This window comes from Pyricularia grisea, chromosome I (assembly GCF_004355905.1).
Source record: "Pyricularia grisea strain NI907 chromosome I, whole genome shotgun sequence".
Taxonomy (NCBI): domain Eukaryota; kingdom Fungi; phylum Ascomycota; class Sordariomycetes; order Magnaporthales; family Pyriculariaceae; genus Pyricularia; species Pyricularia grisea.
The window spans coordinates 1,406,087-1,421,901 of record NC_044973.1 but is presented as its reverse complement, the minus strand read 5'-3'; the positions used below and the strand labels follow the sequence as shown (position 1 = coordinate 1,421,901).

The window sequence follows — 15,815 nt, the reverse complement described above, 5'->3', positions numbered from 1 at the left end:
GGCTCTGATGTTAGGAAGCCTACAAGAAATTCGTTGATAATTTCTTAAGCTGCCTAGGCGGTGGACCAAAAGGTCCTCCCTCTCTGGCTCAGAGAGCCACCTAAGGCCATTCTTGGAGCAATGAATCTTCTCCTGGATCTTGGAAAGCTCCTGGGTCCGAGACTGGAGTCCTGTCGGACAAGGGATGTAGGAAACAGACTGAAGAAGGTGATTCAAGGTTTGGAGGTTGCGATGGAGACCCTGCGTTGTCAACATTTAACACGCTTAGTTTAAGTGCGTCAAACGTAGCAGAATCTTGAACTGATAACAAAAGCCAGTGTTGCATCGCTACGTGGTACGTCGCTACCGCCCTGGTCAATAAGGGGGTTGACAGACTAACCTAAGCTGCAGGAAAGCCATATACAAATTACTTGAAGAACCACACATCCAGTTTGCGCCGACCATAGTGCTTCGCCATATTGGTTTCCTCTGTGACTCATTCATACATATTTTATCAGACCCGCAGAATAGTAGACTGCGTTGTGGACGGATAAGCAGTCGCAGGCTCTCAAAGTATCTGGCAGGGATGATGGGAGCGTTCCAGTCCATGACATAGACTGTATTTTCCATAATCAGCAACATGATAGGCGAGGGAATGATGACTTCCACTGGTTAATCTGGCGGCTCCGTCAGAGGAGAGGACATTCTCCAAGACTAGGCAAAAGTTCAAAGCCAGAGGGAACCGCAGTTTGATTTGGCTGAAGGTAATTGCCGGATAGGTAACTAGGCCAGTCCACCCGATCTATCCGATGTATTGATATGGAGTGTTGGTTACAGGTCTAACTTACCTGGTACTTAATACAGGCCAGATCTACGATCTTTGGATACAAACAAAGAAAATCAAGTATGAGAGGTATGAAAAGAGTCCATATGTGCGCCGAATCCCATTGTGCATGAAAGGAATCATTTAAAGTCCCTTGTGAAGTTTCTACCGATTGAGATGGTTGATTAACTGGTCCCATCACTTTCTAAAGTAGACCCAGGGGCTTTCTTAGGATCCTGAGGAGGCAAAATCTGAGGCAGGACGAGTAAAAGAGCAAATTATACGTGGGAAACCACTGGTCATCCGACTTGTCCCACAATCCTGTCGCCCAGCTTTGGCAAGATTGGTTAAGTCGATGTGCACCACTCGCTCAGTCTTGGTGTCGGGTCAGGTGACAGCCCGTTTATCAACCATTCAGCCCACCTTAGGTAGAGCTCCGTTTCCATACCTAGGTTGGATCACAGATCTTTATTTATATATTAACTTATATAATAGACGACTTACACATTTATATATATTAATCTGTATATTAGCCGACTTACACCTATTTTTATATTAACTTACATATTAGTAAGTAAAGAGTTACACATCTATTTATGCCTAATATGTACATATTAGATAGCTTACACACTTATTTATATATCCCTCCTACCACGCGAGAATATTTCTGTGCATGTCACTTGACTTCGGTTGGCAATAGCAGTGCATTGTTGTGGACATGGACAGAAACCCACGAGGACAATCCATCCATGCTTCAACAATTTGATGGATCTTGCGACGAGACATCTCACCGACTTGACAGATACTTGATCTAACGGTTGCAGATGGTGGCGCGAAGTGAATGGTGCACGTCGAGAAGTCATTGTGGCTTGAGCCTCTAGCTTCGTATCTCGATTGGCAAGCATGATCGGGCCCAGCCGCAAGGGTGCGCCACATTGGTCCTCCAGCATCCGTCGCGACTCACTTCAAATCCATTCACAGCGTTGCCCGTCAAAGCGGAACCTCAATCAAGACTAGGAAATAATTCGTAGTATTCATCAAATTATATGTATTATTTGAACTTGCCCGCAAAACCCAATCCAACCCGTTTGTCCTATGCAAACGAGGTATACAGGACGGACAAGCCGCCCGCCGCTAGGAGGAGCATCCAGCTGGCCCCATCCGCCATCCTATCCGCCGCGTTCTTCTTCTCGTCGGCGGTCTGCGCCCCGTCCCCGCTCGACGCGACGCTGCACTTTCCCTTGGCGCTAGACGGCACCGCATCTGAGCCCTGACCGATGGTGACAATGTCGCCGTCGCCACAGTTGGCCGCCTGCGCGAGGTGGAGGTTCCTGTTGTCCTGGTCGTAGACGACGTAGGCGGCGCGCAGGAAGCTCGCTCCCAGGATTGGCTCGCCGCGCTGGCTGGCCAATGCCCTGACGCCGAGGTAGCAGACGTTGCGGGCGGGTCGCCAGATGAAATCTGCGTAGCCGACGCGGATGACCTTGTCGCCAAAGCCAAAGTCGATGGTGCCGTTAACTGACGTGGCCTTTTCACAGTCGACCTGGTAGAAGCCCGAGCGTGAGTCGAGGGTGGCGTTGGGGAAGGCGTCGCCGATGCCCTTGAACAGTGCCTGCGGCAGCTGGCAGACGGTGCCGCCGCTGTCGAGGAACACGGCCACGCCATCGGTCAGGCCCTTGTCGAAGACCTTGCGCGAGCCTCCGCCCGAAGAAAGAGAGATGGAGGTCATGTAGACGTAGTACCTATCCGCACCCTGCGGTGTCTCCTGCGGTGACAGCATGGGCGTCTTGGATAGGTCACCGATAAACTTGGTCGTGTCGATTCCGCCAAATATGACGGCGCCGGTGCTGCTGTCGACGCTCCGCAGGTCCAGGCTGAAGGCGCGGCTTCGGATGTGCCTCTGCTCGACCAGGCTTTCCAGAAGCAGGGAGTAGTTACTCTCACGGGTGCGACCGAGACGCAGGCCTAGGCCCATGATGCCCATGAAAATATCGGTCGACTGGGTTGCCACGCCAAAAGTCTGATTCCTGACTGCGGTGTTGGCTGGCGGGAGGAAGGTTAGTTACATGGAGCTTCTTGTCTTTCAACGGGAAACAAGCAAATACTCACAGCCAACAGTGACGGTATCCGCCACATAGTTGAACTTAACATCACCAGACCCGTACGTGATAGTTCCAGTCCTGCCCAGGTTAACCGCAGTCTCGCTGTTGCGGGGCTCGTAATGCACCACGGCCTTGCACATCTGTGTGCTCAACCGATTCTCGATATTGTCGCAGTCGGGATTAACCCAAAGCTCGGATGACCCGGTATCAATGACGACCTCAATCTGCTGCTTGGGTGTGCCGATTCCGATCTCCACCGAGTAGATCAACCCGTCCTCGATGTTGGTGACGCCCGACTCTATCGACTGGCGCGCCTCAAGCTTGACCAGCGACATGATGGCCCTGTCGATCGCCGCATCGCCCAGCGGACGGCGCCGCTCCGAGGTGTGGAGCGGGTAGCGGACGTATCCATCGCCGAATTCGGCCGAGCCGCTGTCTTGAACCTGGCGGTGGGCGAGAACCGGCGGTTTGGGCTGGTCTCGGGCGACGATGGCCGCGGCGGTGGTGGATGCTGCAAACAGCAGCCTCAACGCGGCGGGGAGCATCCTCTATTTTTAGGTCGCACAGACGCGCTCCTTATTCTCAGGTCTGACTGAATGTTTAACAATAATTTTTTTTTTTTTTTTTTTTTTTTTTTTTTTGGTAGGGTCGCGCCAGACGAGAGTTAACAGAAGCGGCAAGAAAAAGCCGCTGCACCAGTCCGAAACAGTTGTCGTACCAGACAGAGAGTCGTGTGAGGGTCGATGCTATAATCAATGAGTCCCTACGCAAGCCCCGAGCACATTACGCCTGGTAGAGTGAAGGACGAGGAGTAGGAAAAATGATAACAAAAAATACACAAAAAGAGTAGCTAAAGCTACAGATTAAAAGGCGGCTTAACGGGACAAAGATGACAACTCCAAAAGAAATGGGGAAACCCGAGAAAAAGAGAGAAAAAAAATCCATCAGGGAACAGAGCCGCCATCATCATTTGCTCCCAGCAGACGGTGGCCGGGCTGCATGGTATTGCGGGGAGGTCGGGGCACAGCTGAAAGGCGGTAGCGGGCTTGGCGTTGACCTCACAGGTGGAGATTATTCCGTTGGCTGGCAATCAAGGCAAGGTCCAGGCAGCGGTTCGCTCCTGCCTGGATTGTAGTTCTGCCTTGGCTGCTTGGTTGAATGGGTTGCCAAGTTGGCCATTCAAGAGGGCATGGAGCTCACTTCGATCGCCAAGGGATTCGTTCCTTCCTTCAACTTGCTTGGTTTGTCTTGGGTGAATAAAACTTACAGGACCCCTACACGTGGTCATGGTTCGGTGTCTAAACGTCTCTTAGCGTTGTTAAGCGTTTGAAGGCGGGAATAAAAAAATAAAAAAAAAAAAGCTCACGGCTGACGCTGCCGATTTTTTTTTTTTTTTGGCGGATCTGCACTTCAGCCCTGATCTGTATCGTTCTCTTTCAGTAACCACAGAAGGGGGCGAACCAAAATGGGCACAGTGCTGGAGAGATTCTTTTGTGGTTCCCGAGACGGACTGGTGCCGATCTTACAAAGTACCGCGTGTTACCGAGTGATGGTACTTGTTGTGATGAACAGCAAGGGCTTGGCGTCAACACGTTTCTTTTTCAACGCGCCAATGCGTACATTGGCGTGGCACGATTGGTTCCACGACCTGCGGCTGTGCACAGTCCAGCACATTTCCGTTTTTTTGTGGAGATTGAGCCGCCCTTCGTTGGCAAATCCAGGTGGCGGCCGGCTGTCTTGGCAGGCAACAATTGAAATTTGACAAGAAGCCGACCAGCCCGGCTTGGTATCTCACAGCGCGATTCGAGAGAAGCAGATTGATTCATGTACTCGTGTTTTTTTTCTTCTGTTTTGTTTTGTTTGTTCTGAAATCAATCGAACTTAGATACAAAACATTCGTGACAACCCATTACTCAGTAACCTGGATTGTGCTGTTAAAATAATTGAACCCAGTTACTCCCGAAGCCTGCCCAGCAAACACGAGTCAGCATTTGGATCGACAAGCAAGCATTCGATTGACAACAAGGATAAAAGATAAAAAAAACGAGAAGCTTACACCAACGAGGTAGCTAGCGCCAGCAACCAGCTTGTATTCGCCCGGCAACTGGTCGGCCGGCACAGTGACCTGCACCCCGACGGTACCCGACGACGGCACCTTAACGTCTGGCGTGTTGCCAAACAGGTTCGTGTACCCGAGGAAGCGGCCGACGCAGCCGGCGCAAGCGCTCGCGTTCAGGTTAGACCGCGAAAGGCCCCACACGACTCCAAAGTCGTTATAATTTTGGATGTAGATGGACGAATTGAGCTGGGCAGTGAATGCCTCGCCGCGCTTCACCGTTGCGGGTGCGCTCATTCCGTTGATGTAAGCTGCGGCGCCTGCTGCGAATGTGAGGGCGGTGGCGAGGAGCTGCATCATGGTGGTGGGCTTAATTTTTATTTTTTAAAACGATAGGTTATTACTCTGTACTGTAGGTATCTGAGCCAATGAAGTATTCGTGCGAATTTATGTACGCAAGTGGGCTAATTATATGTCGGTTGGTTGGTCTGGCAGCGAGTGAATGGTGTACAGAGTAATACTGGTTGTGATCGACCTAACCTGTTGAGGTGCGGATTGATGCAGAATATATACAAGATTAATATTCAGCGGTCAAAAGGTTAAAGTAGCATAGGGGCGCCGAGGTTAAGGTTGTATCCCAGAAGCTTTTGTTCACCCTTTCTCCAACACGACCTGAAAATACGATCTCGGTGACGTGGACTTGAAGGTTAATGCAGACCAAGGAACGCCGATCTGATGGGATCGTCTCCGCTGTCTCTTGACTCGAATGTCACCGTTTGCCTCCAGAACTTAGGCGATGCATCAGGTGCTGCGGTGCCTGGTACACATGCAGTAGGACAAAAATAGGGTCGCTAAACATGAACGGGTTTTGCTGCGCTGAATTCCAAACGTTGGCAAACAGCAAGGTTAAAACCCCAGCCCGATACAATCAGTTTCCGGTAACTAAAGAAACACGAGGTCAATCGTCAGAAATCTGCTGGTCATGAGGCTGCTTACATACAGTAGGCAACCCACCTAAGGTACCTAATTAACATATCACCGCAAAATAGGACAAACTTTCCATCTCGCCCGCTGCCAAGCCCCACTGCCGAAGCCGGGAGCTGATGACAGTTGCCTCCCCGGATCGTTGCCACTGGCCGCAAGCCTACCACGTAAGCTACCCTGGCTACCAAGGCTACGTTGTATCCTGCTTCTACTACCTACGCAAGCTACGGTATCAATCCCACAACAAAGTTTCGACGTCCTCTTTCCCAGAATGAATAGGGAGATTATTAATGCCGACCATAGAATTACCGGGTCTCACAGCCAACATCAAGTACAACAAGTTGGCAAGTTTGGGTCATAGAAATAGCTGACACGAATGATCCATTTCATCTAATTGTGAGGGGCAAATGCAGGGTCTCGCGGGAAAGGGGGAAAGGGGAAAGGGGGGCCCAGTTTAATTGGTTTTTGTTTTTTGTCATGATCGACTGGATTTCACAGGAAACAAGACACGAGATTGACAAACAAAAACTTTGTCGTTAATGACATCACCACGGACCAACTCAATCCCACACCCGAAAAAATACCCCCTGGAAAATGCAATCGAATGCCACTTCAGATCAAAACATTTTTGACAGCGTATAGCTTTTTACACAGGCCAGCCATTTGCAACTTGAACAGACGGTCACTTTCACCGTCCATAACTCTATTCCAACTCAATTTTTGTGTGTTATTTTCTTCATTTTGCTGTAGTTATGTCCCGGTTGTTCTGTCCCCCACTTTGAGGATTTGGGTTAGCCAGTCCGCCACCGTCGTTCGTCTCAACTCAATGGGTTCGATAATTGTCCAATCATCAGCCCTACCTGCAAATGCCGTCCCATGTCGACGATGCGATGTACGGCCCCAACTTTAGACGAATTGCAAGGAGTGGAAAAAAACATTCGTCCGAATTATCTTCAGATGAGCACCTAGTTCTATAGGTTCATCTCCACCTCACATATATCCTTTATTCTTACTCCCATAAAACAATCCAACTAACAAGTATGACCGTGCGACCTGCTATTTTGATTGGTAGCATCGCATGGCTTCTGCTCTTTGTTCGTGAAGCCGCGTGATCCGCTATCCCAGTGCTTGTGTTCACCAACACTAGGAATTGCCTGCGCAGCGATACGTAGTAAATAGCAAAGTGATACGAAACAAGCTTCATATTTGCAGCCAATCCCAATCTCACACAGCCTCCCTGGCAAAACTCTGTTGCCTTTAAATAAACGTACATGACAAGGGATATCGTGCAAATGAGGGGGAAAGAAAGGAAGAACAGGTTCGCCGAAATTACTACCAAAATTAGTGGTTCGAGGTTGTCGAAACAGATCTACCTATCCCGAGACCGCTGCGCAATTGAATGCTTCCGCAGAATTGACCAACATTTCCAGGACTCCCCTTCCAAACCTTGACCAACTTCACCTTTAAAGCTTTTCATCTCTCGCGAAAAGTCGGGTATTCTATAATAAGCACAAAAAACCAGGTATCCCCTACCAAAACACGCAGCCCGTGCACCACGGTTCCAGATCACCCTTTCGCCGCCGATCGACCCGGATGGGGGTTGCTCAGATTTTCTCAGCCGTCACTTGAGCTTCGCGCTCCTCAGTGCCAGGGGTCTTCTCCCGATCCTCGGGCTCCTCATCTCCTTCACGCCGCCAGCTCGCAAAAGCCCTCGCAGGGAGCCGCAGCTCAAACATGGCGTCTACGGCCTCAACGGTGCGGTCCTTCATCTCGGGGATAAATAGCCACGACAGCACGGCACCGAGCAGGCAGAGGAATGCAAAAAGAAACCCGACGCGCGCGCCGCCGTTACCCTGGTCTTGGTTGTAAATGTAAGGGAGGAAGATGCTCACGACGCCCATCACGAGGTTGGACGCTACACCGGCAATGCCCTGGCTGCGTGAACGGAGCCGGAGCGACGACGTCTCAACGGCCACGACGTGCGAGGCAGGCCAGGCCGCCACCCCGACAACCGAGATGGTGATCATCATGCCCACAATAACATACCACTGCACGGCCGCTAGAGTCGACGGGAAACAGCCCGCGATACCAATCGATCCCCACATGACTGCCGCGCCAACCATGGAGACTATGATGAGTGGTCGGCGGCCGAATGTGGTGAGTGTCCAGAAGCTGGCAAAGTTTGAGAATAATCCAATGACGACGCCAATGAGCGTGAAGAGCAGACTGAGGCGTGGTGGGACGTTGAGGACTTGCAAGAAGTAGCTGGCCGTGGAGAAGAGCGGGAGGCCGAAGAGCGATGGGATGACCCGCGCAAATAGTATGATCCACGACCGGCGGCTGTCAGTTCCTTTGAAGCACTCGATGTAGCCCACCTTTCTGTTATCGCTCTGTTCGCGCTCGAGCTCGATGATGCTCTTCAAGCCATCTAGCTCGGCATCAATGTCGCTATCGTCCCTTGTAGACCCTAGTCGTGTCAGACTCTTGCGCGCACCATCCAGCCGACCCATCCGCACAAGCCAAGTCGGGCTCTCTGGCATCAGAACCGCCACGACTAGTGGGATCACGGTAAATGGCCACTGTGTTGCCAAGGCTAGCCGGTAGTTGACCATGTACTTGACGTCGAGAACAGCCTGGACAACGACGGCGCCGACGAGTTGACCAAGCAGCGTAAAGATGGGGTAAAGGGCTATGCCGGGCCCGCGAAGCGCCGGCGGTAGGACCTCGGATTGCCACGTCTCGACGGTGCAGAGCATCATGCCGGTTGCGAAGCCCTGCATCGTTTTGGCGACGAGAAATACGCCTCGCTGTGCATCAACTACGCCCGCCTGGTCCGAAAAGAAAGCCCCAGCAACACAGGCGGCTGAGAGGAGACTGGCGGCCGCGACGGAGGCTCGACGTCCCACGACATCTTGAAGCAGGCCTGCGGCGAGGGCACCGAAAACGGCGCCAATCGGATACGAGGCATTCCATACTCCGAGCCAGAGTGCCGGCAGAATGTGCTTGTCACCGTAGAGGGCTCCGTATTGGACTTGGAAGGCCGGGAGGGATGCCACGTTGGAAACGATGCTGAGGTCAAAGCCAGTGAGGATGATGCCTGACGAGAGGGCGAGCTGCCAAGCTGATATCCAGGGCCATTTGCGGACTGCTTGGATTGCCGAGAGCTTCTTCACTGTGCCGCTGTCTTGGTGAAAGTGGCGGGAAGAATCTGTGGTTGAATGTGGCGTGGTTAGGTCATTGGCGTTGGACTCAGTCGGCTGAAGGGACGTGTCAATGGGTCTGACGACTTCGATGGGAGGCGGCGATGCCATGGTCGTCGCTAGTCGGTCTCGTGTTTACTTTTGGATTTCGTTGAAAGAGCGATTGACAAAATGCGAGTTTTGCTGCAGACCATGAGGGTAGAGATACCAGAGATATCCAGTCAGAACTCAGAGAACGTTGTCGAGTGTGCCCGAGATGCTGTTGAATTTTTCAGAAAAACAATCCGCGGCCGTCGCAAATTCGAAGAGGGAACAAAAAGTCGAGGGACCGATGGACGTGGAGTGGCACGAGCTTGTAATTTGCAGCTGGCCGAGACCTGGTCCGGAAAGGAAGGAAGCTGAGGCGGAAGTGAGAAGGCAAACAAAAGGCAAGGGCGAAGGAAGACGTGGCAGTGATAAGCACCCCCCTCCTGACTTGAGCAGATCGTCTGTTGCCTGAGCTAATCGTGGTACCTTGACTACCTAGGTATAGGTAACCCTAGAAATAGGTGGGTAAGACAGTCTAATGTAGGCACAAGATAAACTGTCAAACGTTAACGGCAAACCAGAACGACGACCATCGTCGGAATATTCGCGGTGTGGCGTCCTCAACGGGCACAAAAGGCGGCCTTGGTAAGGTAGGGTAGTACGCGATTAAACTCTCAGCCAAATAAGGTAGCACTCCCTAGGCTACCTGCATTAGCGTATTTTCGAGTGGATTCTCGCATTTGAGAGCCGGACCAAAGCCAGCTGAACTTTTCACTTTTCCCTCACTGAACCCCGCATACTTACGGACGTAAGCTGCCTTGGCTGATCAAACACGCCCAACCAGGTGCTCACCTGGGGGTTGTTTATGCATGCCATCAGTAAGCCACCTATAGATGGTGAGCTAAGATGTATTCCACAATTGATACCGCTGGTAGCAGTGATAACTAGGTATTTAATATAAGGCTACTGGCAACTTCATTTCTTGGTTTGGTTTCATTTTGCCACGTCTAGACCTGTGATTTGCCAAATAACGAAGGTTTACTAAACGTCTTTCCGGTTGCATTAGCACGCACAAATGGTCAAGAAGTGGGTTATCCTTTTCAACGATTCAAGTTAGAACGGACTATTCATCTAATGGTTACTCACTGCTACCATACAATAATCAATATATTAGCAACACAAGACGGACTTGAACAAATCCTGAAATACAAAGGTTTAAAGGTGAATAATACCGGGTAAAGAATTATACCCTCCCTGAGGTATATATGCGTACAGTTTTGCCTATTCTGTGAAATTGTTTGTTTCTTCCAAATTTGAACTGTTATTCTAATTGGATTTAATTTGCTATTTATAGCAAGCGAAAGGTCTATTGGGACTACCTTGCACAGGTACCTAGGCATGCCTTTGTACGGTACATTTAGTGGTGTTTACTCTACCGATTTTTCATTTCTGAAATAACTTAAGATTCCATCTGTTTTCCGTTTCGCTCCTCGTAACATCAACTGTCGCTAGCAGCGAGTCTATTCTACCTTTTAAAAATCTTTCAAACTGCAGCAAGAGCCGGGTCTTTTTACACTTGACCGGCGGATAGTTTGTGTTGATATATCACTGATTGAAATCTTAGAGCAGATGCCAACAGCTGTATATCATACAATGAAGCTTTCAATCCTCACAGACGTCTCTGCGAACCTCCTTTGAACTCTCGCTTATGCCTGGGTCCGCAACTTCCACCGTCGCCATTGGGGCAAAAATATTCTCGCTGGTCAGATTGTCGACTGGTCTTGGGTGAAGAAGGTAGCGTCAGGACGCAAACCTAAGTGCAGGGCTGCTGAGGTTGAAGGTGAAGTCTGATATATATCAGTTGGATTAAGTGATCGGGAGTTTGACATCTAGCACAAAAGCTTTGCCACATAGTTGGAATGCATTCCTCAGAGCCAAAGGTATCTTTTGTGTCCATTATTGATACCGAAAGTGGTAATTTTGCGGTCGCTTGTGTTTGCGGCTTCTGCTATAGCCGAGTTTACAATCCTACACAATCATCCCAGATATCTTATTCTATACCTGTTCAAGTGATGATAGCTTGGCTGCTAGCCTGTTTAGTAGAGATTGGCACTGAGCGTCTTGCCTCACTTCCTCGTTTCGGATCGACAACTTGTAGACTGCCTGACAGGTTGTCAGGCTCGTTGAGGGTGTGGGATTTTGACCAATATACTAACGTGGAGTAACATCAACTAGGGAGTTCCACGGGCGAAAGTGACATGGCTAGCCAAAAAAGAATGAGAAGAAGAAAAAACCAGAGAAGATTCGCCTTTGTTCACCACAGCCTTCGGCCGCCACCTCTTATCCCTCAGATGATGGCACGCCGCCCCACCGTTGAGTAGCCATGCATGCCACATGTTGCATCATTGGACACTTAAGACATGCTTCAAGGGAGAAGAATAAGTGGCTCCCCCATTCAGACAAGTTCACCGCGTTTTGGGGCCACAAGAAGCTTGTCCTAGGACATCGCGAGGATAGCCAATGATGGGTTGTCGCTTATTCTGATAGAGGGAGTCCCAAGAAGTTCCACAATACGCGCCAGTAGAAACGGGAAACTCCACAAATTCCGTATTCTGCTCAGTTCTTTCTCTACTCTTCCTCCGTACCTGAGCGGAGGAGGCTTGAGCCAGTTGCCATCAGGCAGTAGCGGATGAAAGGTCAAACCTGGTATCGGATGAGGATAGCATAATATCCCGAGGATAGTGGTTACGTCGGAGAGATATGAGAAGAACGCCATCAAGTATTGATGGGCGGCGGCTACCAGAGTTTGAGAGACAACGATACATGCTTGTGAAATCTTGCTAACGTGCTTGGGAACGTATTACGGGTCAATTTGGTACAACATTCATGTTCTTATCTATGCTACCAGACCTTGATTGCCGTTAATGGCAACGACATGGCACGCATGCCAAAGACTTGGACGTCATCTTCTACGAAAAGATATGTCAGTTCCCCCCAGAAAAAAGAAACAAAAAAAGAAAAACCGCAGAGGGGAGACCTGGCTGATAAAGTTCGCATATCAGCAAGAGGAAGGTTCTTCAGATAAATGTTTTCACATAGGAAGCCCCTTAACTTGGAAATGATATGAACAGTTGATCCCGGGATTCGAACCGGCTGGTCACTCGTCGAAAAAAGTTCAATCTGCGATTCAATAAAACTCTTGATATTGACAATGAGATCGTGGGTCCTGTATGCCATCCTCTCCGCAATGAGGATTTCGGGCATTGCTGGTGTCGTTTCGTAGGGGACGAATGTTTGAGGATAACAACTTCAATGTCACTGTATCAATTTTAAGACTTGAGGTACATTTGATTTTTTGTGCTCTTCAAATAATCCATCAGCCCTCATTTACACCAAGCATTTTAGATCCCTCCAAGGCGTGTTTTGATTGGCGGCAATATAATCATCAACGCCTCCGGGCCGGACGGTCGAAACTGGGCCGCATGTCCCGATTCGGTCATTCTGCACCATCCTGAAATAAAACACCAATTTCATACACAATGCAATTTCCGTTTTTGTCGACCAACGATTGGGGAGGCTTCCCTGCTGTTGATCTATCGGGATGGACATGCGGGCCGCCGAGGCCTTGGCGAAACGTCGCTAAAGGCTTGTACCCCGGAAAACTCATCCCATTTGCCGCTGCAGCGAATGCTAGCTATTGTATTAATTGACTGCCCGCAGTGTTAAGAAAGACTTCAGGCTTGGTGGAAAGCCACCGGCGATCTTCTATCCGCTAATCCGAGAACGCTGGGGGACTTGAGCAAGTCTATGTTATCACTGTATACCTACTAGCGGGAGTAAATACGAAATCCTCCGTCTTAGTAATGTTGGACTGATGGAAGCCAGGCAGACTGTGCCATCATCGGTCACGTTGTGATCACCATTTGTTGCCTCTTGTTGGTTGCCAAGATATACCTGGGGCATATATAAACAACAGTTTAGTATCGCCCTTCCCTCCATCTAGTGGCACCTTTTCATCACCGCCTGCCACTCCTTCCTCCTCTTACCCACCTGGACGCCAACCCCCACACCTGAAGCTGTTATCAAGATGCGCTGCAACAACTTGGCCACCCTCCTCGCCGCCGTGGGCCTCATCCCCACAGCACTGGCTCACTACAACTTCGAGTCGCTCGTGGTCAACGGCAAGTCGACCGGGCCGTATGAGTACGTGCGACGGACGACAAACTCCAACTCGCCCATCGAGGACGTCAAGTCGCAAAACATGGTGTGCAACCAGGGCGGGCTCGACGCCTCCATCATGGCCGCCACCAAGACGTACACGGTCGCACCGGGCGACGAGGTCGGATTCCTCGTCAACTCGAACCTCGGACACCCCGGTCCGCAGGCCGTCTACCTCTCGCGGGCGCCAGACGGCGTCGCCGCAAACCAGTACAAGGGCGACGGCGACTGGTTCAAGGTCTACTCGCTAACCAGTGGCAAGATCGACGCCAACACGGGCATCGATTGGGCCACCTTCCCCAACAGCCAGGGTGCTGCCAGCTTCACCTTCAAGCTGCCGCAGAACCTCCCGCCGGGCGACTACCTCATGCGCGCGGAGCACATCGGCCTGCACGGCGCCGGCAGCTTCGGCGGTGCGCAGTTCTACATTGGGTGCGCGCAGCTCAAGGTGACGGGTAGCGGAAACGGCAATCCCGGCCCGACGGTCAAGTTCCCCGGTGCTTACACGGGCAACGAGCCCGGCATCAAGATCAACATCTACTGGCCACCGCTGACAAGCTACACCGCGCCCGGCCCCGTCACTTGGCCCAACGCCTGTGAGGACCACACCACCAACCTTTTTGGCCAGCCTAGCGATGGTGACTGCACCCCGCTGCGCAGCTCTCGCCGCCGCTCTGCACACTACTAAGCGTGGTTGATCGTGCTCATGGAGGCATGTTCTAGTTCCAGCGTTGGTCTTGGTCGCAGATAGGAATCTCTCGTTGGGCGCATCGTGGTTGCCTGCAATACATGGTCCGCGGTCGTTTTCTGTATTCAGCTTTTCAATACTGTCTTACTAACCTGCTTCATGTGTTGTCGCTACTGACACAATCTATGTCATGAAAATAAATGAGTCAATATGGCCTGAACAAAGCGGTTCTACGAAAGTGGTCCCAGGTTGTTGAATGAAGAAACTTGAATATAATCGCATAATTTGTTTAAGGATTGATAGAAAGTTTTCCGTCACCGGGCCACGTTTCCGGCCTACTTTATTTCTAGGTTATATTGCAACGTTTCCCGAAAACAATTTAGTATTGCCAAATCCCAAGCTGCAGTTAAAAGCATAACTATCCTCTCTCGAAAAAAAAACATATCCACGTTTTATAACTAATTAACATATACAGTGTTAAGTAGAGCTGTGTTAATGATTTTCTCCCCGTCCCGTCCAGGATAATGACAGCGCTAGTGGGGGTGGCGGTGTTTGTATAAATCTAACGTTATGCTCTACGATTGATATGATCAACCTAGACTATTCACTTTGACGTTCTGCTGGCCCGTCTAGCCTAGGACTTAAGTGTTGTGGTCGCCGTAGCCCTTGGCATGGTTTGATGCTCCGCATCGACGAACATCTGAGAGGCTGTAAGCTTCGTTTCAAGGGCAACTGTCCAGCGAACAGGATATTTGATATGAAACGTGTTGTCGGCGACCCATTATGTTTGTAGGTATGTTGTTACGAGTCCAGATTATTCTAAATGTGAAGGTTATGGCTTTGTTTGTTGGAAGCAGATTACCTCTACGCCATTAGGTACATATAGGGTAATTGTCATTGGCCGTGAAAAGCGAAAGTATAAACCAATTAACGAAATATTTAAATTTTATTCAAAAATAAAAATATAATTAAAAAAAATCAAAAAAATTAAAAATTTATTAAAAATCCAACCTCCATTTGAAAATTAAAGGCACCTATATCCCAATTCGACCAATATAACGATTAAAAATATAAAATAAATCGTTATTAATTATTTCGTTAATTTTTATATCCAACGTACAAACCGTTTATTTTTACGATTTTTATTTAATTAATTATAACGGAATGTCGGTCGCCGAATTGGCGAAATTACCTCCACTTGAGCCCAAAATAAACAAATTATCCTCAAACCTGAACCAAAATAATTTTTGGTTGGACTTACAGGTATAAGCAAAACCACGATTAAGCCACGCTTAATTGTGGAGCTCGCGTTTAAGGATAAGCCCTGAGACTATCCGTTTACCACGTTAAAAACTTTTTTACAAATTTGGAAAAAAAATAATAATTATTTAAAAAATTTATAGGATTTTTTAAATAAAGAAATATTTAATTTTATAAATATTTACCAAATAATGCAAATCGAAATTTCCCAAATATATGCCGTATTTCCGTAAATTTTAAAAGGAAAAATTAACAATTATTTCCGAATATATATAAATAAAAATAAAATTTTTAAAAATATATATTTACGTTTAAAAAAAAGGTTCGATACCGATTTTATCCGTTAATAATATTATTTAAATTAAAATTTAATTACGTTTTATTCCGTAAAAAATAAACCCGAAAATATAAATAAAATCCCAAAATAAATTTTGGAATTTTTTTTTAATAAATTATAACGGTATTAAAAAACCATAAA

General features: G+C 49.0%; 4 protein-coding genes across 4 annotated transcripts; 1 reads left to right on the top strand and 3 right to left on the bottom strand.

Annotated features, from left to right (window-relative positions):
* Positions 1 to 1,630: 1,630 nt before the first annotated feature.
* PgNI_05482 (uncharacterized protein) lies at positions 1,631 to 3,537 on the bottom strand. The gene is made up of 2 exons (XM_031125513.1): positions 2,912 to 3,537; positions 1,631 to 2,845 (listed from the first exon to the last, which is right to left on the bottom strand). The coding sequence occupies exons 1-2, from the start codon at positions 3,447 to 3,449 to the stop codon at positions 1,896 to 1,898; spliced, it is 1,488 nt and encodes a 495-aa protein (XP_030983037.1). The 5' UTR covers positions 3,450 to 3,537; the 3' UTR covers positions 1,631 to 1,895.
* A 748-nt stretch (positions 3,538 to 4,285) lies between these two features.
* On the bottom strand, positions 4,286 to 6,383 carry PgNI_05481 (uncharacterized protein). Its single transcript, XM_031125512.1, has 2 exons — positions 4,961 to 6,383; positions 4,286 to 4,870 (listed from the first exon to the last, which is right to left on the bottom strand). Exons 1-2 carry the CDS (start codon positions 5,318 to 5,320, stop codon positions 4,814 to 4,816), a joined length of 417 nt encoding a protein of 138 aa, XP_030983036.1. The 5' UTR covers positions 5,321 to 6,383; the 3' UTR covers positions 4,286 to 4,813.
* Positions 6,384 to 7,548: 1,165 nt separating this feature from the next.
* Positions 7,549 to 9,255, bottom strand: PgNI_05480 (uncharacterized protein; the record flags this gene model as incomplete). The annotated part of the gene is made up of 1 exon (XM_031125511.1): positions 7,549 to 9,255. One exon carries the CDS (start codon positions 9,253 to 9,255, stop codon positions 7,549 to 7,551), a length of 1,707 nt encoding a protein of 568 aa, XP_030983035.1.
* A 4,003-nt stretch (positions 9,256 to 13,258) lies between these two features.
* PgNI_05479 (uncharacterized protein) lies at positions 13,259 to 14,077 on the top strand (the record flags this gene model as incomplete). The annotated part of the gene is made up of 1 exon (XM_031125510.1): positions 13,259 to 14,077. One exon carries the CDS (start codon positions 13,259 to 13,261, stop codon positions 14,075 to 14,077), a length of 819 nt encoding a protein of 272 aa, XP_030982292.1.
* Between the last annotated feature and the right edge of the window lie 1,738 nt (positions 14,078 to 15,815).